The 26,189-nt window shown below is 51.7% G+C and overlaps 3 protein-coding genes across 3 annotated transcripts in view; 1 reads left to right on the top strand and 2 right to left on the bottom strand.

Annotated features, from left to right (window-relative positions):
- Positions 1-26,189, bottom strand: part of LOC139673817 (zinc finger protein 850-like) — a 584,874-nt gene that overhangs the window by 523,084 nt on the left and 35,601 nt on the right. The gene's annotated exons all lie outside the window — the stretch shown is intronic.
- On the top strand, positions 1,650-24,597 carry LOC139673905 (olfactory receptor 14I1-like). The gene is made up of 2 exons (XM_071559838.1): positions 1,650-1,696; positions 23,389-24,597. The coding sequence occupies exon 2, from the start codon at positions 23,412-23,414 to the stop codon at positions 23,883-23,885; it is 474 nt and encodes a 157-aa protein (XP_071415939.1). The 5' UTR covers positions 1,650-1,696; positions 23,389-23,411; the 3' UTR covers positions 23,886-24,597.
- Positions 11,999-12,993, bottom strand: LOC139673884 (olfactory receptor 14J1-like). The gene has a single exon (XM_071559818.1). The coding sequence runs from the start codon at positions 12,980-12,982 to the stop codon at positions 12,041-12,043; it is 942 nt and encodes a 313-aa protein (XP_071415919.1). The 5' UTR covers positions 12,983-12,993; the 3' UTR covers positions 11,999-12,040.

The following is a 26,189-nucleotide window of genomic DNA, read 5'->3' as shown; positions in this document are numbered from 1 at the left end:
GAGGGACTCTCAGCTGGGGCAGCTCTCAGGGTGTGTGCACAGGTGGCTCAGCTGCCTCTGGGTGCCCAAGGCTGCTGCTGCCTGTCAGGGAGGTGACAGATGTGACCTGGCAGCCCCTTCTCAGCCACGGGCCCCTGGAGATGCTGAGGCCCAGCTGACTCCTCACAGCATTGCCACCCATGATGGGAAAGAAGCTGGAGAGGTGAGAAGAGCAGGGAAAAGGAGAGGGTGGGGCCCCCAGAACTGCTCAGGAGGTGGATGAGAATTGGCGGGATGATATGTAAGGGATGGGAGAAGAGGGAAAGTGTGAGCTGTGACCCCCAAACTGATCTTGTGGGGGCTTGGGGATTGAGGGGATGATGGGAATGGGAGGGAATAGGTAGAAGGGTGGAAAAGGAGGGGTGGGCTGGCAGGATGGACGGTTTCATGAGGGTCTTTGGTCAGACGGGGACGCAGGAAAAGGGGATGCACGGGTGGCTCCCTGAGCTCCCAACCTGCTGTGGGGTGCTGGGGTTGCTGGGTGGGGAGGGGGCACCGTGGGGCAGGGGGGAGTGGAAAGCTTAGACAAAGTTGATAACAAAAGAATTACTTATTACTAGAAATGATGAGATAAAATATGTTAATCAAAATTATTTATTACACAATATAAATCCTAAAACTACAGTAACTACGGTATAAGAGAGGACAGTGCACTGTCCTCAAGCAATTCTTGAAGCAATTCTACTAAAGCTACCAAAAAGGAAATAATTATTAATTAGCAATTGATGTAGCTCAGACAGCCCAAGGATGCTGGGGAGATGTCTGCTCTCAGCCTCCAGGAGTGACATTAGCTGGGGTCCCCACCCAAGGGAGGAATCTCTACACACACCCCTCAGGAGGGGTTACCTGGGAAGAACCTGCCTCTGTGAAAGGAGTCTGGACTTTTATAGTATAAAGGGATTGACTGACAGTCATTTGAGTCCAGTGGTTGCCTCACCATCAGGATGTTAATTAGGTGTTGAAGTCAGACCCATACATGTGCAAACAGGGCATTGTTTGCTTGAACATTCCAGCGCGGATGTCTGTTCTTTCAGTCCGGCGGGTAGACCTGTTCTCTTTCAGTTTTGTGGGTAGACCTGTTTGCTCTCAGTCGGCGGGTATTTTCAAGTCTCTAGGTAGACCTGTTCTCTCTTCCCGTCCAGCGGGTACTCCTCAGCCCGACGGGTAGACCTGTTCTAAGCACGGCTAGTACTGTTCGCTCAGTGGGGCAGGTAGACCTGGTCTCTCTCCTAGTCCGGCGGGTTGACTTGTTCACTTTTCCAGTCCGGCGGGAAGCCTTTTTAGTCTGGCGGGTTGACCTGATCACTACCTCAGTCCAGAGGGTAGACCTGTTTCACTGCGGCGGGTAGACCTGTTCTCTAAGCTCAGCCGGTAGACCTGCTGTCTCTGCCGGACTTTGCGCTTCAGCCGCTGGTTTCCGGAGCCTGGGCGTCCCCGGGTAGACCTGGTAGCGGCGGCGGGCGGGTAGACCTGTTCTCTCTCACACCGCCGCCCACACCCGCTCCCAAACCCGCTCCGGCCGCCCCGCCGGGACCGCCTTCCAACGGAGTGGGCGCTGCCAACCCAGGAACACCCCCGGGACAAGGGGAGGGGGCACCCACGCTCCTCCTCTTCCTCTTCCTTTCCAGCGCTCCGACTGCGCGCCAGGAACTCTCGGGTGAGCAGGAAAACAGGGGGGGAAAGGGGGAAAGGGGAAAGGGGAGCTGGGCCCCCCCAAACTGCACAGTGCCCTCCTAAGGGCCGTGCGGGCTGTGCCATGGAACACGAGAGCCGGGATGGGCCCGGCCAAAGCCCCCAAGGGCACCAGGATGTGCCGCTCCTTGGAGCCCGCGCTGGGGCTGCCGCGGGGCGGGGCCGGAGCTGCACACAGGGACGGCAAAGGGCCCCGACAAAGTGCTGCGGGACCCCCGAGCCGAGCCCCGAATAGCCTGGGGGGGCTCTGGGGGGTTGGGTTGTGTTCGGGGGATGGGTGGGGCTTGAGGGACCCCAAAGCTGAGCTGGGAATGCCCCTTGGGGGATATTGGGGATACTGGGGGTCCCCGGGAGATGTTCTGGGGGGTCTCAGTGTCGGTTCCCGGCAGAGCCACTTGGTGAGCAGGGGGATGACGGGACCCCCTTGGGGGGTTGGTGTCAGGCCCTTCGTTGGCAGCCCGGAGAGGGGGGACACCCTAAACCCCAAAGTGGGGAGACCAGAGAGGGAGAACTCCTGGCAGGGTTTTTGGGGGGGCTCAGTGTTTGTGGTTTTTGGGTTGAATTTCGGGGGTGCAGGGGGAACACAGTACTGGAAAAAAAATATTCCAGGGCATCCCAGTGCCAAGGACAGGGGGGTGCAGGGGCTTGAATAATTGGGTTGAGGGGTCCAGGCAAACCCTGTGCTTAGAAAAGGGCGGTCCAGGGTTCCCCGATGTTGGGGAAAGGGGATCATGGGTTACAGAGACCCAGAATGGCCAGGAAAGGGTGTTCAAGATGTCCCCCATTGTTCAGAAAAGGGGTGCCTGGGGTCTGGGAAATGCAGGAGTGCGGATCCTGGGAGTCCCAGAGTCAAGGAAAAGGGGGATGTGGGGGCAGGAAGTGGTGGGATGGCCAGGAAAGGGTGTGCAGGATAAGGGGGTGCATGAGCATCCCAGTTCTGGAAATTGGGATCAGGAAGGTGCCAAGCTGAAGGACAGGGAAGATTAGGGGTGGGGAGAGGTGGTTTGGGAGTGCGGGGGGTCTCTGCCCAGAAAAGGGGAGTCCAGTGGGTGCCAGGGTAAAGGAAAAGGGAGTGTGGAGTCTGGGAGAGGCAGGATGGTGTTACAAACTGCTTAAATATCACTGAAAGAAGTTAGGTTCAAAATATTTTCCCCAACAAAATTAAACTAAGTTCTCTGTTAATTCAAAAGCCTGATTTTTTATTATTAAGAAATTGCTAAGAAATTCAGGAGAGGGAAATAAGAACAGCTAGGAAAACAATAAGAATACTTTTGAGAACCAAAAAAAAAAAAGAGTTTACCACCAAAACAAAGTATTTTTCTGCCATCTTAGTGTGTGTGGGGGATAAGCGATGTTGTGTCTGTTCCTGTAGGCAGAGGTGTGGAATGCAGCTCTTGCAGTGCAGATGTGATGCTCAGTCTGTGCTGCTCTCCCTTGTGCAGCAGGGCTGCTCCTCGCTCTCTGCAGAGCTCTCAGGCTCCGCGGAGCTGTCGCTCACGGGCAGCAGCGGCGCAGCCACCCCAGGCTGAACAGGGCCAGGGCTGGGTCAGCAGGAGCAGAACTGACGCAGGGAGCAAGGCAGAGCTCAGCTTTCTCCTTAGTCTGCAGGGAAGTCCATTGAGGAGATCATCCTGAGTGCCATCACACAGTCAGTGTGGGTTTGGGAAAGGCAGGTCCTGGTTGACAAACCTTATCACCCTCTATGACAAAATGACCCACTGAGGAGATGAGGGAAAGGCTGTGGATGTGTCTCTCTGGAATTCAGTCAAGTCTTTGGCACCACCTCCCACAGCATCTCCTGCAGAAACTGGCTGCTCATGGCTGGGATGAGGGAACTGTTTGCACCCTCAGTAAATTGGTGGACAACACCAAGGTGGGTGTGATTGTGGGTCTGCTGGAGGGCAGGAAAGTTCTGCAGAGGCATCTGGACAAGCTGGATCAATAAGACCAAGTGTCAGATCCTGACCTTGGGTCCCAACAACCCCATGGAATGCTCCAGGCTGGAGGCAGAGTTGCTTGAGAGCTGCTCAGCAGGAAGGGACTTGGGGGTGCTGCTGGAGAGTGGCTGGATATGAGTCAGAGTGTGCCCAGGTGGGCAAGAAGGCCAAAGGCATCTGGCCAGTGTAAGGAATAATGTGGCCAGCAGGACCAGGACAGGGATTGTCCCTCTGTGCTGGGCACTGCTGAGGCCTCACCTCAAGTCCTGTGCTCAGTTCTGAGCCTCTCTCTACAGAAAGGACATTGAGGGACTGGAGTGTGTCCAGAGAAGGAAATGGAGCTGGAAAAGAGTCTGGAAAACATGTTGGATGAGGAACTGGTGTTCTTGAGTCTGGAGAAGAGGAGGCTCAGGGAGGACCTCATTGCTCTCTTCAAAGACTCAAAAGGAGGTCTTAGTGAGCAGGGGCCCCCTTCTCTTCTGCCAACCCTGTAGGGAGGGAAAGAGAGGAAACAGACTTGAGTATGTCAAGGATCAGATTAGATATTAAAAATATGTTTTTCACTGAGAGGGTGTTTATGCAATGAAATAATTAGCCCAGGGAGGTGGTGGTATCTTGAAGGGCTCAAGTGGTGTATGGATGTGACATCTTGGAATACGATTTAGGGATGATTCTAGTGGTGCTTGGATGACAGTTGGACTAGAAGACTTTGAAGGTCTCTTCCAGCCTTGATAAATCTGTGAGTCTCAGACCTGTCATCACTGCCTCCAAATTTCTGCTCAAAAATACCCTGGGGATGTTTTCACATTTGTGTCCCTCAGTGGGACCCGTTAGCACTATAAGAAACTTTACAGTTTGAATCTCACTTTAACTTTCCTCAGGGTCTGATGTTTGGCAACTCAGCACCAAACCCCCCAGAGGGCCATTAAATGCCCTGGGCTGTTGCTGTGCTGCTGAGCTGGGCCGGGCTCCTGGCACACAGGGAGCTCCTGGCAAGCGGGCAGCGCTGCAGAGAGACAGCTCTGCCCAGGAGCAGCTCCTGTGCACAGCCCAGCAGGGCTCAGGGCACTGCCTGCACACACCGAGGGCACAGCAGAGAAGGGACAGAGATGAGAGGCAGCCTGGGCTGGGAGGGGACTGAGCTCTCACTATAGGAGAAACCTCCACAGTATTTGAAAGAAGAATTCTCTGGCTATAGGAAAGTTAATCTTCCCTTCCTGCAGGGATCTCCTAAAGCTGGCACATCCCACAGCATGCAGGATCTTTCAGAAGGACTCCCACAGTTCTTCAGTGGAGAGAAGGTGACCACATGGCAGAGCAGGGCAGGACCTGCAGGCATTAAAGACAGACAAGAGAAGTGAGAAAGAGGTTGAAGGTGTCCTGGGGTGGGCGGACAGGTGAGAGCTCATCAGGAGAGGAATCTTCACAGCCCTTTGCCAGGGTAAGTCTCAGGCTGCAGAGCAGTGCAGGTGAGTACCTAGAAGTGTCCCTTACACCTGCCAAATGCCAGCAGTGACAGGAACTCCCCATCCCTGGCTCGATCCAGCCTGTCCAGACCCCTCTGCAGAGCCTGCCTGCCCTCCAGCAGATCAACAATCCCACCTAACCTGTTGTCATCTGAACAAATGCTGCAGAACATGCTCAGTAAAGTTCCTGAAACCCCAAAATATTTGGATTAGTGGAGATTTATCTCTGCACAACAAAGTAATTCATTCACTTTCTCTCTTTTCCTCCCTCTCTGGATCAAGGGAACTTCTGACATCAGTGTGTGACTCACTTTGTGCAAAGAGCAAAATGGACAGAATTGGGGTAGGGAGCACTTGGAGGGACCTTTAGATCTGTGCTTGACACATAACATGTTTTCCATTGGTCTAAAATTGCCTGCTGTGGAATGTGGACGTCAGTAATGTGAACTTAAAATACAGCAGAGAAATTTCTTCTATTTTTGAGCTGTGCCTCTCTTTGGTTTTGTTTGCTGACAATACACGAACATCCCTGTGTGTCTCTTGCAGCTCTTTCTCCAAGTACAGCAGGTGGGAGTTGGTGCCAAGGAGCTGAAACCTGCAGGTCCAGCCTTTAGTGGAGGAAGCTCAGATTCCACAAGGCTGCTTTGAGTGCCAGGGGTGTGATGAGGGAAATGGTCGGTCAGGGATTAGGGATAATGTTTCATTGATTGTGAAACATAAAATATCTTGATTTTCATGTCTGTTTAGACTGCATTAAGAGACACTCAGGATTATCATTTGGGGATGGCTGATATTAATGTTTAAACAGTAAAAAATAAACAGGCTACAAAAAAGACTTATTTTCTCTTTTTTTTTAAATAGTAAAAGATATTCAATTTGAATGTGCTTCTTTTATCTGCGAATTTAACCACAGAAGATTTGAAAATCGAAAGTAAATTATTCCCAGGGGGTTATCTGATTAAGATCACTGAATAAATGGAGGGAATGAGCAGAAAAAGAGACCATTCCTGGTGCTCAGGAGCAATATCAGTTAGGGATTGTTGCTCTCAGTGTATTAACAGGGAAAAAAGTAAACGGGACAAGAAGAAATCTTTCTTTTTTTTTTGTTACTGTAATACACTCACTTTGAATACACTTCTGAAATCTGTCTAATTAACCACAAAAATTTCAAGACTTAATAGTAAATTATTCCCAGAGGCTTGTCTTGTTAGGTTGTTTTGAATGTTAATGAGCACTCTGGCACTGAATTCCCTAACTGAAGATCTGAAGACAGAACAAGTCTCTAAAAAAGTAAAATTCATCAGCAAAGCTCCAGGTTCCTGAGGATGTCACCAAGCTCTGCTCAGGCCATCACTGAAAAGAGACCCCAGAGGGGAAGAGCAGACAAGGAGACCATTCCTGAGGGCTGGGGAAGCAGCAGCTCAGAGTCATTGGTTACAGGTGGAAAAGGGACTGTGGAATGTGGCTGTGAAAGTGCCTGATGGACTTTGCCAAGCAGGACAGCCAAGCCCTGCCACCCATCTCTGGTTCCTCACAGGATGCTCCTGGAGCAGAGTGATGTGGGGTGTGGAATGGGGAGTGCAGGAGAGCAGTAGGACACCTCCACAGCTCTATGGAGTGGGTGAGGAGGTGACAAGCCCTGGGGCTGTAAGGAACTGGTTTCTTCTCATAGGCTGTCAAGCCCCAGGAAACTGCCCTGTTGCAGACAAGCACAGTGAAGAGCCAAAGTGTGTGAGAGCAGGAGAGGGCACAGCAGTGTCCCTTCCACAGCCAGGCCTCCAGGGACACACCTGAAGGAGCAGCAGAGCAGGGTCTGGGCTTTGTCTTTGTTTCCTGGACACCCTGGCCAAGGGGCCCCAGGGCAATTGTCACAGATCACCACCTGCAAACACCATTCCCAGCACTGGCCTCTCACCCACCACTGACAGGTTGTTTGTCCCTCCATGAGGACACCAAATGAGCAGCTCACAAGGCCATGCTGCAATTGTACAGAGGAGACTTCAGCATGCACAGTGTGTGTGTGGGGAGATGAACCCAAGAGAACACAAACACCATCAGCTAATCCTGGAGATGCTGGGAAGGGCTGTGGGACACACAGTGTCTCGAGGTCACTTCACTCTGGGCCCCACATCCCCTGGAAAACCCCCAGGATGCAGCACTGGGATGTGCTTCTGAGCACAGAGCTCCCCCTGTGTCCATCCCTCAGGCCGTGGGGCATCTCAGAGAGGGGCAGAGCAGGTGACACCCCACAGGGCTGAGGTGCCTCCAGTCCATGGTAGTGGCAGTGAGAGCCCAGGGAGAGACTGTGACTCCTGCAATGATCTCCCCGTGGGTGTAAAAGGGAAAGACTCTCTGATCACTCCTGGGTGCATGAGAATCCCACAATCCCAGTTCAGAGGTGGATGTCTTGCTGGACCTTGACATTTCTTTGAGTGACTCCAGGAACAAACTCCACTGGCCCAGTGAGATTCACCTAAGTGGTCTTGGACAGTTGATTCCAAGTGCTCCTGAACTGCTGCATCACCCTTGCCTGGGATTCTGGGCTCTGCTCTCAAAAGGCCCAGAGCAATCTGAGAGGTTCTGGGTTCCTTGGAAAAGGCAGATGCCAAGCCCATCTTTAAAAACAGCAAAATGGGAATGGGGAGAATTACAGACTGCCCATCAAGGTGCTCTATCACTGCCCTTCCCAGATGGACAGGGGAGAGAGAATAAGGTGGAAAATGACTGGTAGGTTTGGATAAGGCACTTTACTAAAGCAAAAGCCAAAGTTTGCACACAAACAAAAAAAGAAGAAAATAACCAGGTTTATTCTCTACTTCCCATCATCGGTGATGTCTGGCCATGTCCCAGCAAGCCAGGCTTCAGCACACGGAGCAGCTGCTCAGCAGGGAAACATTGGAAACAATGAATGCTCCCCTTCCTCCTCCTTTCCTCAGCTTTTATATCTGAGCTGACATCCCATGGTCTGGAATATCCCTCTGGTCACCGGCTCAGCTGGCCTGGCTGTGTCCCCTCCCAGGACCTTGCCCTCAGTTGGGGAAGGAATGTTGCAGTGCTGGGGCTGTGCCAGGTCTGCTCAGCAGTAGCCAAAACATTGGTGTGTTCTCAGCACCTTTCCAGCTCCCAACACAAAGCACAGCACTGGGAGGGCTGCTGTGGGGAAATGAGCTCCAGCTCAGCCAGACCCAAAATATTTCCATAACATTCAGTAATGTCCCAGGATTGCTTTAGGTCTGTGAGGCCCTGCAGTGTCCAGGTGACATCCTGGTTCCCTGAGGTTCCACAGTGTGACAATAACCCCTTGAGTCTATGAGGTTAAAAACTGTCTCAAGACCCCTTTTGTTCCAAGTGGCCCCACATGTCACAATGAACCCTTTGGTTCCGTGAGCTCTGCAGTGTCCCAGGATACCTTTGGTTCCTTCAGGCCCTGCAGTGTTTCAATGACCCCCTTTTTCCATGAGTTTCCACAGTGTCCCAGGGTCCCTTTTGTTCCACGTGGCCCTTAAAAGTCAGAATTGCCCCTGGGTTTCTGCAATGTTACAATTGAACAATGATTTCATCAGATTCCAGAGTGTTCCAGGATTCCTTTGAATCCATGAGATGCTGCGGAGTCATCATGGCCCCTTGATTCCATGAATTTCTGCAGTGTCCCAGGGTTCCTTGGAGTCCATGAGGCCCTGTAGTGTCACAGTGATCCCTGGATTCCATGAGGCTCCACAGGGTCAGAGTGGGCTTCTGTTTCCTTGAGGTCCTGCAGGGTCATAATGGAACTTTGATTCCATGAGGTTCCCAAGTGTCAGAATGGCCCCTTGGTTCCAAGGCATTCCACAGTGTCCCAGGGTTCCTTTGGTTCCTGAGAGAAGATTGCTGGGGGTGAAATTAGGAGTATCAAGTTATCCTCACAGAAGTTGCAATGGTACACAAATTATAGGTGAAGGTCCATCAGGAGTGTTTGCACAGTCAGTGTTTCAACACCCTCAGCATTACCTGAACTTGGTTTTACCTCACCAAAATCTTTCCTCTCTGTTGGCCAAGCCCCTCTTCCCTCCCCCAAATATCCCATCCCATTTGTCCCAGTTCCTCCTGACCTCCCCAAATCCTTCAGCTGGATGGGCTCAGCTTTGTGATGCCCTTCACGACCCCTGAGCATCTGCCTGCCCAGCTTGGCCAGTCTGTTCTGGGAACACATCTGACAGCCCAGCCCCCAAGGGGACAGGATGTTCTGCTGTGCTGGAGAGGACCCTCCTCAGCCTGGCCAGCAGTGCTGCAGGGGGGGATTCCCTGCCCCTCCCCAGCTGGTCCTTCCTGCCCAGCAGCTCCTGTTCCAGAAGGGCTCACAGACACTGGGGGACTTTTCACACTTGGGTCCTTGAGCTGCCCTGGGGCATCTCTGGGGCAGTGGCCAACTCTGTGACTGCTCTGGGAAGTCATGGCCTGAAGCCAGGAGTGTGGGTTTTAGGAGGTAGTTGAAACCTCTGCAGACAAGAAATCCTGGTAATTGTTGAAGTCTTCCTTGCCTATCATTATGATGTGCTGTTTATTTTTAATTTCAAGATTTTTTCATAATTTTCTTTTTACTGACAACACCACACACTTGTTCTATTAATCTGATTCACTCTCTGTTTATGTGAAAATATTTGTGCAGCTATTTATCAGAGTACATTTCCTACCAGTGTTTTGAATGCAGAAACATTGCTCAGAGGAGCTACTGAACTTCTTTGGGTTGGTTTCATATCCCTAATTTTGCCTCTTCTCTTCTTCCTCTCCCAATTTGCCTTCCAAGATCTCTCCAAGCTGTGTGTGCCTGGGAATGTTTTCACAGTCCTGAGCTCTGGGCCATGTCAAAGGGGACAAATGCACCTTCTGGAGAACACTGTCACTCCTGCTCACAGAGCCTCTCTTGACTGCACAGAGGAGATTCCCCCAGGCTGTTTCCTGGTGTGGGAAGAAAGGGACATAAAGGCAGAGGAGAGGGATGGAGGAGACATGGACATTTGCAATGGGCATGCTCAAGGCTGGTGAGATAAATGTCCCTGGAACATGGAGGTTGTTCCTGCAGTCACACCCAGAAATATCAGGGCTCTGGCAAGTGCCCACACCTGAGCTGGGCTCATGCCCTGCTCACACCCCCAGGGCTGTTCAGAGACACGAGTCCTTCCCTTGCACACACACAGACAGTTCCTGGCAGCAGGTGCAGTGTCTCCCTGGGCTCCTGCTGCCACTGCCAGGGGCTGGAGGCACCTCAGCCCTGCAGAGCCCCCACCCTGCACACTCACACACTTCAGCTCAACACTGGGGTTTTCCTCTCCCTGGCATGGCCCATTCCAGCCCCTCCCTGTCTCACCAATCCACCTGCCCCAGCCCCAGCCCCACAGAGCAGCACAACCATGTCTGGCCCTGCAGCAAGAAATGGAGGCAATGGAGGTGAGGGACAGTGACTCTGTGTCTGGAATGTTCAGGAGACCATCATCTCAGGCATCTCCTGCAGCCCCAGGGCCAGCCCCATTCCCCAGGACAGCAGGAGAGAATCAGTCCTGGGGCTCCTCAGGCATCTCCCTCAGCCCTAGGGACAGGACAGCCTCTTTCCATGGCTCCTCTGCACCCACAGCCTGTCCTGCTCTTCTCCTGGCACATCCCATCTCCCCACAGAGCCTTTCCCCAGGGAAACACGTCTGTGCTGGCCTGACCAGCCATTCCTGCAGCCCCTCCCCGTGCTCCCCACAGCCCCTGAGCTGGGGATGCTGCTCTGCAGGGCACAGGGGCTGTGGTGCCCAGGGTCATGGGGGCCTCTGCTGGGCTTGCTGGTCAGGCTGGGAGGCAGAGCCAGCGGATGGTGGTCGCTGCCACTGCCCCCCTGCCACACAAGCTCTTGATTGGCCATGGAGGGTGCTCAGAGGGGCCCTGCCTTCTTCCAGTGCTGGGAGATGGGTCTGGGGGCTGCGCTGGATCCAGCCTATTATCCATGAAGAGCCATTTGCCAGTTCACACCAAGACTTTAAAATTTTATCTCTGGATCACACCAACCTGAACAAACTCATGATCAGTGCCAAAACTTTCCTGCTGACTCCTTGCACAAATTGTCCTGGCAGTTCCCCTGAGTTCTCCTGACAGCTTCCAAGCCTGTTTGGAAAAACATTCACCTGCCATCAGCCCTGTCACAAGCCATGGAAACCCAGGATGGATCATCATAAACCATTTCCTGTCTGCATGGACACTGGTCACCAGCAAGCAAAACCTGAAGCAGAACTAAGTCCCTTGAGGACCAAACTGGGACAATCATCTCATCACACTGAGCCCCAGGGAGGACAAAGCAGCACAAGGAGCCTCTTGAATGTCTCTTCCTTTGGCATGTTCTTAAGAACAACTCTGGAGGAAGCCCAAAGCCTTTCTGCCCTGTCCTCAGGAGAATCCCTTTCCTGATGGAGCTGCTGTTGTGCAGCCCAGCTGTGTCACAGCAGTGCCCATGGCCTGTCCCTGCCTGTGATCCCAGGACAGACACACAGCAGGACGTAACCAACCTGGCAGAGGACCAAGGCCTTGGTCCAACACAAGGGCTCAGAAGGAGAGTGTGGAAGTGGAAAAAGCAGCTCTGAACAGACCCCTCCTCTCTGTAAACATGGACTGTCCTGCAGTGACCTGTCCTTTGTGAATGCCTAAGAAGATCAAACAAGTGACTCCACAGTCCTTTATTTTGTGTAACTACTCAAGAACTATTCCTCATTTAGACAGTCTCTGGGTCAAATACAAAAGGAAGATACTGGACTGGACTGGAGATTAATTAAAAAATTTAATTGTGCACAAACTCATGACAAGATGAACCAATGCCCCCCATCAAAATGCTGAGAAAGCAGGATGGACCTGAAATGAGTTCCATTCTGAATACTATGCAGAAAACAAAAGTTAGTGTCATGCATCTGGAGAGCATCTGGTCATCATTTTCCTCACAGCATCCTTGAGCTCCTGGTTCCTCAGGCTGTAAATGATGGGATTTATTGCTGGAGTCACCACTGAGTACAGAACTGACAATGTCAGATCCAGGGATGTGGAGAAGATGGAGGGAGGCTTCAGGTAGGAAAACACACCAGTGCTGACAAACAGGGAGACCACGACCAGGTGAGGGAGGCACGTGGAAAAGGCTTTGTGCCGTCCCTGCTCAGAGGGGATCCTCAGCACAGCCCTGAAGATCTGCACATAGGAGAAAACTATGAAAATGAAACAACCAAACAATAAACATGCACCAACCAAAATGAGCCCAAGGTTCCTGAGGTAGGAGTATGAGCAGGAGAGCTGGAGGATGTGGGGGATTTCACAAAAGAATTGGCCCAGGGCATTGCCCTGGCACAGGGGCAGGGAAAATGTATTGGCTGTGTGCAGCAGAGCATTGAGAAAGCCACTAGCCCAGGCAGCTGCTGCCATGTGGGCACAAGCTCTGCTGCCCAGGAGGGTCCCGTAGTGCAGGGGTTTGCAGATGGCAACGTAGCGGTCGTAGCACATGATGGTGAGCAGGGAAAACTCTGTCACCATGAAGAAGACAAAGAAAAACACCTGAGCAGCACATCCCATGTAGGAGATGGTTGTGGTGTCCCAGAGGGAGTTGTGCATGGCTTTGGGGACAATGGTGCAGATGCAGCCCAGGTCTGTGAGGGACAGGTTGAGCAGGAAGAAGTGCATGGGGGTGTGCAGGTGGTGGTCGCAGGCTACGGCGCTGATGATGAGGCCGTTGCCCAGGAGGGCAGCCAGGGAGATGCCCAGGAAGAGCCACAAGTGCAGGAGCTGCAGCTGCCGCGTGTCTGCCAATGGCAGGAGGAGGAACTGGCTGATGGAGCTGCTGTTCGACATGAGCTTCATCTGGCAATGGAGCACTGTCCAAGTAGGGAAAGATAGAGACAATTTAGGACAGACTTCTAAGGGAAAAATCAGCCAATATCTCATAGAATTTACTGCCCAATCCAAAAATTTCAGATGCAATTTTTCTCTCTGGGCTGATTGTGCTGGTCCAGGGAGTTAGTTCAGCCCTGATGCAGTGGGCACATGGAAACTGGTTTGTGAAAGCTCCAGTACTCACAAGGAGTGCAAGGTGTAAGAAAATTTCACTCTGCTCTTGTGGCAGAAGATTCTGGACTGCAGAAGACAGGTTTAGTTGAACTTAATAGTGAGTTTCTCTGAGGTTTTTGTTATAGTTTTTTGTTTTGTTTTTTTTCTATTGCCATATCAATCAAGTGGTATTATTAAGTCTAAAAATTGGTGAATGAAAGTGTGAACATCCTTAGGATGGGACAGATAATAGTGCTCAGCTCTCAGTGTTTTAGTTCATAGTCAGCACAGATAGATACAGTGCTGACTGCTCTGTTTCCCATCTGCCCTGCACTTCCATTTGTGGTGCTTCAGAGCTGATTGCAGAGTAAAATATCTGTGCAGGTTCCGATGGTAATGTCAGAGCAACCCTGAGAAGGCTGGAAAAGGGACACTGATGGTGCCTGTAGGGCACAGTGTGGTGATTTCTCATATTGCCTGTTTTATTCAGTTCTAATTGTAGAAGATGGAGAATTTTTGTGCCTGCTGCTGGACTGAGAAATTAATTTCTGTGTCCCATTGCCTACCTGGGCAAGCCAGAGCAGAAGACATAAAGAGCAGGACCAATTCCAATCATGTGTCACAAAACCTTCTGTGCTTCTTTAAAACTCCATTCTTGAATGTCCTGTTGTGATTTGGAGCTGTGAGCAGCCAGCCACCGTCAGCACCCTGAGAGTGGAAGGATCCTGCTCTCACCTATCATGGTTTGCTCCTTCCCCCAGCCCTGTGAGCAGCTCTCCAGGTTGGCTGAGAGCTGACCCTGGCACACAGCAGAGTCCCTGCCCCAGCACAGCACCCTGGGCTGCAGGACCCTGCTCTGCCCCACAGCCCTGGGCACCCCTGGCTGCACCCCCCGGCTCCACAGCTATTCCAAAGTGTCCCTCAACAGCCCCCTCCTCACACATCCCATCAGCTGGGGCTGGGCCAGCTTTAGGAGATGCCTCCAGGAGCTGCCCCTGCATTGCCCTGCACCCACAGACTCACCATGTCCAGCACTGCAGAGATTTGTCCTCCAAGAACTCTGAGTCATCCTCCCAATGCTGAGCCCCTTTAAGCTCTGTCTGTGCCCTGCTGGTGTCCCTGAGCTGCCCTGGCAGTGCCCTGAGCCCTGCTGGGCTGTGCACAGGAGCTGCTCCTGGGCAGAGCTGTCTCTCTGCAGTGCTGCCCGCTTGCCAGGAGCTCCCTGTGTGCCAGGAGCCCGGCCCAGCTCAGCAGCACAGCAACAGCCCAGGGCATTTAATGGCCCCCTGGGGGGTTTGTGTTGTTTACATTAAACTCAGTCCATCAGAGTAACTTCAAACAACTTTTTAAGAAGTCAATTTGAGAGTGAAACACTGAAGTTTCTTGTGGTGCTAATGGGTCCCACTGAGGGACAGGACTGAGAAAGTGTCCCCAGATTCCAGCTAGAGCAGAAAACTGGAAGGAGTGATGGCACAAGTATAGACAAGGAAGGGAAAGATGACTCTCATCTTTAATAAAACTGGCTGTGTTTCAGAATTCAAAAGGCTAAGGTGTGACTCCCAGGCCCTGGGAAGGGAGATCTTGGCCCTCCCTCCTTCCTTCAGACCCTTCCTGGGGCACTTGGAATGTGGGAACATGTAATGCCAAGGGCAGCACAATGGGGTGGCACCTCCCAGGCTGCTGAGCAGGGACAAGGAGGCAATGAGGCCCCAGGGCTGCAAGTTTCACTTGTCTCCTCATGCCATCAGGGGCACACACAGCAGCCATGGCCAAAGGCCTGCACAAATTGGCTCTCTTGGGGCCTTTCAGCTTCTGCACATCCCTGTCTCCTCTCCAGCCCTGGCTGTCCTACGGTGTCCATGCCCTGCCCCTTTCCCTGCAGGCTGTCGGCATCCCCCGGCTGCCCCACCTCGCTGGCCCCTTCCTGCACTGACATCTCTCCCTCCTCCCTGGCTCTTTCTCCCCAGCTGCCCTTGGTGACATTATTTCTTTCTCATTCTATTTCTGACCACAAAAGTAAAAGCTCCACCATCTCTGAAACCACCACTGTGACACTGCAGGACTATGGGGTTTAACTCAATGGGTCTCTGGACCCCCTAATGTCTGAGGTAATTGATTAAGAGATTGATATGGTGCAGTTCAGAGTGTATTCTAGAATGAAAGAAGTTTGCAGTGCACCCTTAAGGGGGAAGGAGCCACCTACAGAATGCAGGAGACCTTTTGGCCAGTAGAATGTTTCCATGTATGCTTAACTGAGCTGACTGACCAGTTCTGAGATGACTTGCTGTGGAAGAAAGTAGATAAATGTAAAGCTGTAACTAACAATAAAGTCCTTTGTCTTCAGTGTAAGCCTTCTGATTTAACTGCTGCCTGGGTTTGTCTCTGCCTCCTCTGACCGCCGTAAATCAACCTTACCCCGACACAGGACCTTGTGGAATCATGAGGTCACTGTGGAATCTCATGGATTTAAGGGACCTTTGTCACAGTGCAGGGCCTTGTGGAGCACAGGGGACCAGTGTGACACTGTGGGACCTTACAGAATTGTGACACTGCAGAGTCTCATTGATCCAAAGGGATCATTGTCACTCTGTGCAACCTCATGGAATCAAAGGGTCATTGTGACACTTCAGAGCCTGATGAAACAAAGGGGACATTGTGACACTGCAGAACCTCATGGAATCATGGGGTCACTGTGGAATCTCATGGATTTAGGGGGCCATTATAACAGTGCATGGTCTTGTGGAGCATAAGGGACCAGTGTGACAGTGTGGAACCTCATGGAATGAATGGCCCTGTGTGACACTGCAGAGTCTTATTGATCCAAAGGGATCATTGTTTCTCTGCAGAACCTCATGGAATCAAAGGGTCATCGTGACCCTGCAGGGACTCAGGGAACCAAAAGAACTTTGGAACTCTGTGGAACCTCATGGGGTGATGGTGGAAATAGAAATCTCAGACAATGTTTATTAGAGAAGCTGCCTCATTGAGCTGTGAGGGGCTGAAAGGACCCCTTGCTTTCTAAACTCCTTCTCAGAGAGGAGCCTGAGTGTGATCTTAGCCTCAGATTTACTCTGCAGTGTAAATTACAGAGGTGTTATTGAATCACTTTTTCGCACAGGTTTTAGTGATGGCAAATCAGATATACTTATGTAAAATGAATTACTTATTATGGGAAATGAGTAGACAAAAGAACAGACAAGTGAACAGATAAAAGATCTTAATCCTTTACTTAAATATGTACTATCCTGTGGAAAAGCTAAAAACCTCCTAGTAGAGTCTATTATAGCATAAAATAGTGCAGTGCACTGTGTCAAAGCAGTTATTTTAAAACAGTTGTGTTGAAGCCAGCAAAGAAACTATCATTAAGCAGAGATTGATGTAATTCTCACACAACTAAAGAGAGCAGATCTCTCTCCTTCCCTTAACCTCTGGGCAGTGACCATGAAGAGCCATCCCTGCTTCATGGGAGAAGCTCCACATGCTTCAAGACAGTCTGTGAAAGGATCTGCCATATGGAAGTTGGACAGAGCTTTTAGAGTTATACAGTGAGGGATTGCTAGTCATGAATTTCCAGGCCAGTGAGCAGCTTATCTGTCAGATCCTGTTCCAAAAAGCAGGATGAGCATTTGCAGTTTGGTGAACCAGGCTGGTTTTAGCAGAATTCAACACCCAAACAGCCCCTTGGTGGCAGCGGTAACTCAGCCCAGAGAGCCTGCATTGTTTGCATTCTCTGAGTGGATTCTGGGCCTGATCAGGGCAGAACATCCTGCCATGGTCCATAAGGCTCTGCAGTGCCACAATGGCCCCTTGATGTCATGAGGTTCCAAAATGTCCTGAGGTTCATTAGATTCCAGCATTCCCCACAAGTCACAAAGGCCCCTTAGTTCCATGAGATTCCACAGTGCCCCAGGGTCCCTTTGTCTCCATAAGGCTCTTCACAAGTCACTATGGCCCGTTGATTCCATGAGGTTCCAGTCTCCCAGGGTTCCTTTGGTTCCATTAATCCCTGCAATGTCACAAGAGCCTTTGATTCCATGAGGCTCCACAGTGCCCCAGGGCCCCTTTGGCTCCATGATGCCCTGCAGTGTCACAAAGCCCCTTCATTCCATCAGGCTCCTCAGTGTAACAACAGCTCCTGGTTCCATAAGGTTCTGAAATGTCTCAGTGTTCCCTGGGTTCCCTGAGGCCCTGCAGTGTCGCAATGGCCCCTCATATCCAAGAGGTTCCACAGTGTCCCTGTGTTCATTTGGTTTGATGAGGCCTCAGGTGTCACAGTGGCCTCTTCATTCCATGAGGTTCCAAAAGGTTCCAGGGTTCCTTTGGTTCCATAAGGCCCTGAAGTGTCACAATGGCCCCTGGATTCCAGAAGGTTCCAAACTATCTGAGGATTCCTTTGGTTCCCACATGTCACAATTGCCCCATGGCTCCGTGAGGATCCACAGTGTCCCAGGTTTACTTGGGTTCCAAAAGCCCTGGAGTGTCACAATGACTTCTTGATTCCATGAGGTTCCAAAGTCTCCCTGGATTCCTTTGTTCCCATGAGGCCCTAAAGTGTCACAATGTCCCCTTTGGTTCCAGGAGGTTCTGTGGTGTCACAGTGTCCCTTTGGTTCCAGGAGGTTCCACACTGTCCTTGCTGGAACACACCTGGTTGGATGTTGCCCCACCTGCAGAGATGCCTCCAGCTCTGGGGTCCGAGCACAGCAAGGACAAGGAGCTGTTGGAGCGAGTCCAGAACAGACCACCAAGATGATCAGAGGGATGGAGCAGCTCTGCCATGAGGGAAGGCTGAGAGAATTGGCATTGTTGAGCCTGGAGAAGAGAAGGCCTTGGGGTGACCTAATTGTGGCCTTCCAGGACCTGAAGGCAGCCAAGAAGAAAGATGCAGAGAGAGACTTTACAAGGTCCTGGAGTGACAGGAGAAGGGGGAAATTGCTTCACACTGATAGAGAGAAGGGTTAGATGAGATATTGGTAAGAAATTCTTTATGGTGAGGCTGGCGAGGCCCTGGCACAGGTTCTCAGAGAAGTTCTGGCTGCTCCATCACTAGAAGTTGTTCAATGCCAAGCAGAATGTGGCTCTGAGAAACCTGGTCTAGTGAAAGGTGTTCCTGCCCCTGGGGTTGGAATGAGATGCTCTTTAAGGTCCCTCATGACCCAAAGCATTCTGTGATTCTGTGGCTGGTGGGTGATGTGGTGGTCAGGGCTGTCTTGGGCACAGAGACCATGAAATAATGGGGATTTCCATTGTGGGTGAAAGGAGGGGCACCAACAGAACTGACACCTTGGACTGACAGCTGACAGACTTTGGCCAGTTTGGGAAACTGATGGATGGAGTCCCTTTGGAGTCAGTCCTGAAGGAGAAAGGAGTGCAGGATGGATGCAGGTGTTTTAAGAAGGAAATCTCAAAGCTCCAGGAGCTGTGCCTCTGTGGCCTGAGACAATCCTGAGGGCAAAAAGTATGGCCTGGTGAAACACAGACCATGGGCTGGATGTCAGGAAAAAAAAGAGAGTGTATCACCTCTGGAAAGAGGGGCAGAAAACCTGGGGGGACTACAAGGATATGGTGAAGTTATGGAGGGGGAAAATGTGAAGGGCCAAAGACCCAGCTGGAACTGAATTTGGCCACTGCAGTTAAAGACAGCAAAAAATGTGTCTCTGAATCCATGGGCAGCAAAAGGAGGGCTCAGGGGAGTCTCCATCCTTTGCTGGATGCAGAGGCAGCGCAGGGTCAGGGCAGGAGGAAAAGGCTGAGGGAATTAATGACTTCTTTGTCTCAGTCTTTTAACACCAAATGCAGTTGTGCTCAGGATACCCAGATCCCAGGGCTGGAAGGTGGTGATGGGGAGCTGAGTGAAGCCCCCATAACCCAGGGAGAAATGGTCAGTGACCTGCTGTGTCAGTGAGAACCCCACAAGTCCCTGCCCACATGAGATGCACCTGAGGGTACTGTGGGAGCTGGAGAAAGAGCTGGCCAAGCCACTTTCACTCATTGCCCAGCACTCCTGGTGAACTGGAGAAGTCCCAGCTGACAAACTGTGATGCCCATTTACAGACAGGGCCAGAAGGATCTGAACAATTCCAGACCTGTCAGCCTGACCTCAGTACCAGAGACGTCCATGGAGCAGATCATCCTGAGTGCCATCATACGGCACGTGAAGGAACCCAAGGAATAAGGGTCAGTCAGTGTGGGTTTGGGAAAGGCAGATCCTGCATGACCAAACTGACCCCCTTTCTATGACAAAATGACCCACTCAGGAGATGAGGGAAAGGCTGTGGATGTGTCTCTCTGGAATTCAGTCAAGCCTTTGGCACCACCTGCCACAGCATCTCCTGCAGAAACTGGCTGCTCATGGCTGGGATGAGGGAACTGTTTGCGGGGTGAAAAACTGACTGATGGCCCAGAGAGTGGTGGGGAATGGAACTAAATCCAGGTGGGGCTGGTCACCAGTGGGGTTCCCCAGGGCTCAGTGTTGGGGCTGGTCCTGTTTAACATCATTATTGAGGATCTGGACAAGGGGATGGAGTGCACCCTCAGTAAATTTGTGGACAACACCAAGGTGGGTGTGATTGTGGATGTGCTGGAGGGCAGGAAAGCTCTGCAGAGGGATCTGGACAAGCTGGATCAATAAGACCAAGTGTCAGATCATGACCTTGGGTCCCAACAACCCCATGGAATGCTCCAGGCTGTGGGCAGAGTGTCCTGAAAGCTGCTCATCAGGAAGGGAATTGGGATGTCTGTTTGAGAGCAGGTGAATATGAGCCAGAGAGTGCCCATGTGGGCAAGAAGCCCCATGGTGTCCTGGCCTGTATGAAAATTAGTGTGGCCAGCAGGACCAGGACAGAGATTGTCCATCTGTACTGGGCGCTGGTGAGGCCCCACCTCAAGTCCTGTGTCCAGTTCTGGGCCCTTCACTGCAAAAAGAACATTGAGGGCCTGGAGTGTGTCCAGAGAAGGGAGTGGAGCTTGGGAAGAGTCTGGAAATAATGTGTCATGAGGAACGGCTAAAGGAACTGGTGTTCTGGAGTCTGGGGGAGAAGAGGCTCAGAGAGGACCTCATTGCTCTCTGCAAAGACCAAAAATGAGGTTTTGGTGGGGTGGGATTTGTTCTGTTCTATCAAGGCTGTAGTGACCAAATGAGAGAAAACAACCCTTAATTGTGTCAGTTGAGGTTCAGAATAAATATTAATTATTTTTTTTCCCTGAGTGTATAGGCTTGAATAAGTAACTCAGTGAAGTGTTGGTGTCTCTGGAAGTGTTCACATGGCACCTGGGTGTTGATGCCATGAGTGCCCCCCCATAGCAGGACTCTGAGCCACGTTAGTGTAGGGTAAGATAAAAAGTAAAGGTCCTTTAACATCACAGGCCTACGGCCCACAGGAATACATGACATGCACGTGCCCTCCAGTTCTAGTTGCCATGGCTTTTATAATAAGATCCCTCCAATCATTGCTTTACACATTTCTCAGTCCAGCCCTGGTTCCACACCTGTTCCACCCCCTGGAACTGGGTCTGGGATGGTCAAGACCCTCTGTCTTCATCCACCTCCTCTTCTTTGGGCACACAAGGGTCTTTTGGAGTTCTTCCAGTCCTGACTTCTGGGTCACTCTGACATGGTTTATGTTTCATTCTATAGGCCGTCTGATATCCTTCAGCTCTTTACCTTGGAAAAGAGACTAAACAGCTAGAGAATCTTGCTGCCTGTTCTGGGGCAGGGGTAGAGATAGAAAAACATTAAACTTAAGCTAGAAATGTTAACCTACAAAAAATCTATAGCTACTGTGTTCCTAAATCTACAAAATGTGAAAAATCAGAAACCAAAACCCCCTTCGGCATCAATGTAACACTCTGGGAAGTGGTTTAGGGATGATTATGGTGGTTTTCACTCAGAGTTGGACCAGAGGACCTTGAAGGTCTATTCCAACCCTGATGGTTCGGTGATTCTGTGACCTGTCATTACTCTTTCCAGCTTTGTGATTTTACAAGATGCTGGAAATGTTTTCTGAGTTTGATTCCTCAATGGGACCCATTAGCATTACAAGAAACTTTAAAGTTTCATTCTGACTTTGCTTTCTCATGAGGTTCCTGCACCTTTCCTCAGGGTCTGATCTTCACGGACTCAGCACCAAACCCCCCAGAGGGCCATTAAATGCCCTGGGCTGTTGCTGTGCTGCTGAGCTGGGCCGGGCTCCTGGCACACAGGGAGCTCCTGGCAAGCGGGCAGCGCTGCAGAGAGACAGCTCTGCCCAGGAGCAGCTCCTGTGCACAGCCCAGCAGGGCTCAGGGCACTGCCTGCACACACCGAGGGCAGAAAAGCAGGGCAGAGAGAGGTTACACACAGTCTGGGGTGTGAGGAAAGTTGAGAGGAAGATCCACAGCAGAGGAATCTTTCCAGGCTTTCAGAAGGTAAGTCTGCATGAAGGGCAATGTATGTGCAGTTTGTGGGAAGATCTCCCAACGCTGGCACATCCCACAGCCTGGGGGGTCTCTAATGTGGGATATCACAGTGTCTCTGGTGCTGAAGAGGAGGACAGGCTGCAAAGCAGGGACTCTCTGCTGCACCATCCCAGGGACATCCCAGCAGGGTTCCCTCCTCCCGGGGATGGCTGTAGGGTTTGAATCCAGGCTGTGCCACCCAGGCTGTCCCAAACTGTCCTGCAGAGCAGGGTCCTGCACCCCAGGGTGCTGTGCCAGGGCAGGAGCTCTGCCACCTGCCAGGGGCAGCTCTCAGCTCTCAGCTGGTCTGGGGAGCGCCCTCAGTGCTGGGGGAGAGGCTGTGGGTGGAAAGAGCAAACCCTGGTGGAGCAGGGCAGGGCAGGGCAGGGCAGGTTTGTTCAGCTATCAAGTGAGAGTTTCATAGGTGAGGACTGCTTACAGAACCAGAGCACTGCAGGATATTTTCCAGGGGATACTTCAAGGACAAGGTGAAAGGAGGGATTTCTATCAGGCTCTCAAACCACATACCTGGTGGTTTGTCATGCAGAGGGAACACTGAGGAGCTGAAGAGGAGCTGAGAACTACCTGGTATTGTTGGTGTCTGGGAGGTGGCACAGCTGGCTCAGGGTGACAATGCCATGAGTGCCCACCTGGTTCTGCCCTGGCTTCTCCCAGCTGGACCCTCAGTGTGCATTTCCTTTTTCCTCAACTTGCTCATGTTGCTGGGGTTGTTTCCTCCTTCTCATTCAGGTTCACTGGGAATGGGAGTTCAAGCTACAGAGTCAATCAGTGATCCTGTGATCCCCCTCAGGCAGGTGGGTCCCTGGGAATGAGACATTCCAATTTTCCTCTGACCTCTGGGGCTGTCAGTAGTGAATTCTGTGTGCCTGGAGAATGAGGTGTGTTTCCCAGAATCAAACCCCATTGTCAGGACACTTGGCTCTTCTCTGAGATGTCCTTCCAAGCTGGGAGCTGCCCTCAAGAGTGCAAATCATCTTCATAGCACAATTGTGTTATCTGAAATCCCCAGTGCAGAGGGGCAGAGATGCTGTGCCCATCCCAGGAAATGCCGTTGAGTTGGTGAGATGAACCATGTGTGTCCTTGAGACCTTGAGCCAGGCTGAGACATTGAGTGATCTGTGATGGATCTCTCTGCTCTCAAGAGTGTCTAGTGGTATTTCAAACAAAGATGGGAGTGTGATCACTCTTTGTCTGAGGAAGGTGCAAGTCCAGGTCAGCTGGAAGAAGGCAGAGGGACAGAGCAGCTCCCCTCACTCTGCACTAAGCCACAGACATCGTCCTGTTTGGGAAGCCCTGCTCTGCTCTTCCTCAGGGCAGCACAAATGCTGAGGGGTTCTGCCATCCAGGAAAACTCCACAGGGAAGATGAGGGGAGTCAGAAACAAAACACCCAAACCTCTGAAACTGTCTTCTGGAATCCTGAAATCTTCTCAAAACTGGGAGTGCAGATGCCCATGAGAACTTTTGCTTTAGGAGCAGTTTCATCTGACACAGCTGAACACCAGGATGGGCCCTGCCCCCGCCATGCCCATCACCCCACTGGAGCAGAGCAGGGTGACCCTCACAGCCAGTGGGCAGAGGGGCTGCTCCTCATGGGAAATGTAGTGAGCACCAAGCAGGGCTCCAGCCATGGATATGAAGTAAAGTTTCCTGAAAAAGGAAAAGTGGGGAGTGTAAGCAGAAGGGAAAGGGGTATTGGGAAATGGCTGTGACTCTTTGAAAAATGTCTCATCTTATTTGTCACTGTTATTTCCTCTTTGGACAGTGCCCCACCTCCAGAGGCAGCAGATGCCCAACAGCAGCTCCATCAGCCAGTTCCTCCTCCTGCCATTGGCAGACACGTGGCAGCTGCAGCTCCTGCACTTGTGGCTCTTCCTGGGCATCTCCCTGGCTGCCCTCCTGGGCAACGGCCTCATCATCAGCGCCGTAGCCTGCGACCACCACCTGCACACCCCCAGGCACTTCTTCCTGCTCAACCTGTCCCTCACAGACCTGGGCTGCATCTGCACCACTGTCCCCAAAGCCATGCACAACTCCCTCTGGGACACCACAACCATCTCCTACATGGGATGTGCTGCACAGCTCTTTTTCTTTGTCTTCTTCATCTCAGCAGAGTTTTTCCTCCTCACGATCATGTGCTACGACTGCTACGTTGCCATCTGCAAACCCCTGCACTACGGGACCCTCCTGAGCAGCAGAGCTTGTGCCCACATGGCACACAGCCAATACATTTTCCCTGCCCCTGGACCAGTTCTTCTGTGAAATCCCACAGATCCTCAAGCTCTCCTGCTTACATTCCTATCTCAAGGAAGTTGGGCTTCTTGTCGTTAGTGTCTGTTTAGCTTTTGGTTGTTTCATTTTCATAGTTTTCTCGTATGTGCAGATCTTCAGGGCTGTGCTGAGGATCCCCTCTGAGCAGGGACGGCACAAAGCCTTTTCCACGTGCCTCCCTCACCTGGCTGTGGTCTCCCTGTTTGTCATCACTGCCGTATTTTCTAACCTCAAGCCTCCCTCCATCTCATCCCCAGTTCTAGATCTGGTAGTGTCAGTTCTGTACTCAGTGGTTCCTCCAGTATTGAACCCCCTCATCTACAGCCTGAGAAACAAGGAAATCAAGGATGCCCTCTGCAAAGTCTTTGAACACAGTCCACTTCAGATTAAGATTTCCAATTACCCCACTGGGGCTCCAATTGTACCTCAAGAATAGCCAGAAATAACTTTTCTTTTTCCGTTTTTCTGTTCCATACCTGTGATAGAATTGAATCATCACAGAACTGTTCTGTTGGGATGAGACCTTAAAGATCAATCTAGTTCCAACTCTTCCACCACTGGCAGGGGTGGCACTCACTAGATCAGGTTACTCATGTTGGTATTAGTCAGGTTTCTCTGTATTATCTTGGCCTTCTCTCAGCTTATTCTTAACCCAACCTACTCAAGTACAGATGGATCCCTGTGATGATGATCTCATTAAATGACACAGGAAAAAATTATTTCTCTCAGCTCCCATTTATTCCACCCTCTGGAGCTGTTGGAGCAGCCCCAGCTCTCAAGAGGGTCTCAGCAGCCCAATGTGCAGCTGCCCCGTGGAGGAGCAGCCCTGGTGCCCTTGGGACTGTCCCTGGTGCCTTGGTGGGCACTCGCTCTCTGTGCCTCTGACTCGTGGCTGCTGCTCCCCTGAATCCCTGGCCAAGGACAGCAGCACATGGTCTTTCCATGGCTGGGCTCCCCTCCCTTCCACAGTGTCCTCTTGTGCCCTGAGTGTTGTGGGAGCCCCAACGTGTCCTATAACCTGTGACAATCCTGTTGTCCCTACAGAGTCATCCCCGTGGTTGCAGCAGGAACGGGTCATGTGACCCCTGTGTCAGAGCTGGGCTCTGGGCAAGCACCACCATGGCCAAAGGGTCTCACTGCAGGGCAGGGCCAGGGGCTGGACACCTCTTCAGAGCTGGGGACAGGAACACACTCAGGGAGCTCATCCGTTAAAATGGTTTTGGCTCTTGGGTTCTTGATGGATTTAGAGGGACCGGATCAGATACCCACGGGAATCTGTTGGGACCAAGGGCTGGACCAAGAGCTCCATTCTTGGTTGCACATGTTCAAGCAGAGTGTTACAGGTCTTTGATGGATCTGCCTGTTGCTGTCCCACCTGCAGTGGGACTGGTGGCTGATGCCATCCTGGAGAGAAGCTATTGTAGTGTCCAGGAGAGCTCAAGGGATCCCTGGGGCCTGTTAGTGAGCCTGGATGAGCCAGGAGTGGCATTTCCTAAAAGGAATGACCATTGAAAGAGGAGTCATACAGGAGAAAAATGAACCTGTAGAGAACACTCCTGACTCATCATTCTCAGGAGCTGCTTTGGGGAGCCAGCAGGCAAAGGGACACAAGCCTGGGGCATGTTTCAGAGGAGCCCATAGACTGGATGTACTGCCACCCCACCCTGCCCTGGTGCCATTGGAGACACCCCCTGGTCCTGCCCAGCCTTCTCCTTGGCTCCTGAGCCATCTGGGAACATGGAAAGGAGCTCAGCAGCTGTGATCCCCACCCAGCTGTGTCTGCTTCCCACCCTGACCAGCATGGCCAGTGCAGGGTCACCCCATGGCCCCAGGGCACCACAGTCCCCTCCCTCTGCAGAGCAGCTTCACCAGCTCAGGGCCCTGCAGGGAGAAGGGGGTGGGAACCAGGAGCTGCCACCCAGGCCGGTATCGACAGACTCATGTGGGGAAAGGCTCTCTGGAGAGAGGAGATGACTCTGAAGAAATAGAGTGAATTTATGGGAGAGAAAAGTAGCTTGGCAAACAGAGATGAAAGAATTTGATGGGGTAAAAATTGGTTCAGGTAACACTGAGGGTGCTGCAGTGCTGACTGTGCAAACATTCCTGATAGGCCTTTACCCAGTTTCTTACCTGACACCACTGAAAGGTGCTGCCCTCACAGGGGAAGGAATCCACTCCTCTGATCCCAATCCCAGCTTTATCAGGAAGTCAAAGCTCAAGCTCCCTGTACCCTTAATTGGACTCTGTTACTGGCACTAATCCATGGCCCCATCACAAGCATTAAACGTCTCAATT

Source organism: Pithys albifrons, chromosome 7 (assembly GCF_047495875.1).
Source record: "Pithys albifrons albifrons isolate INPA30051 chromosome 7, PitAlb_v1, whole genome shotgun sequence".
Classification (NCBI taxonomy): domain Eukaryota; kingdom Metazoa; phylum Chordata; class Aves; order Passeriformes; family Thamnophilidae; genus Pithys; species Pithys albifrons.
The sequence above is the reverse complement of the archived record's forward strand: the minus strand, read 5'-3'. Positions and strand labels throughout refer to the sequence as shown.

Coding starts and splice junctions, on each gene's coding strand:
- LOC139673884 (XM_071559818.1), bottom strand. CDS start 12,982: ATGAAGCTCATGTCGAACAGCAGCTCCATCAGCCAGTTCCTCCTCCTG.
- LOC139673905 (XM_071559838.1), top strand. CDS start 23,412: ATGCCCAACAGCAGCTCCATCAGCCAGTTCCTCCTCCTGCCATTGGCA.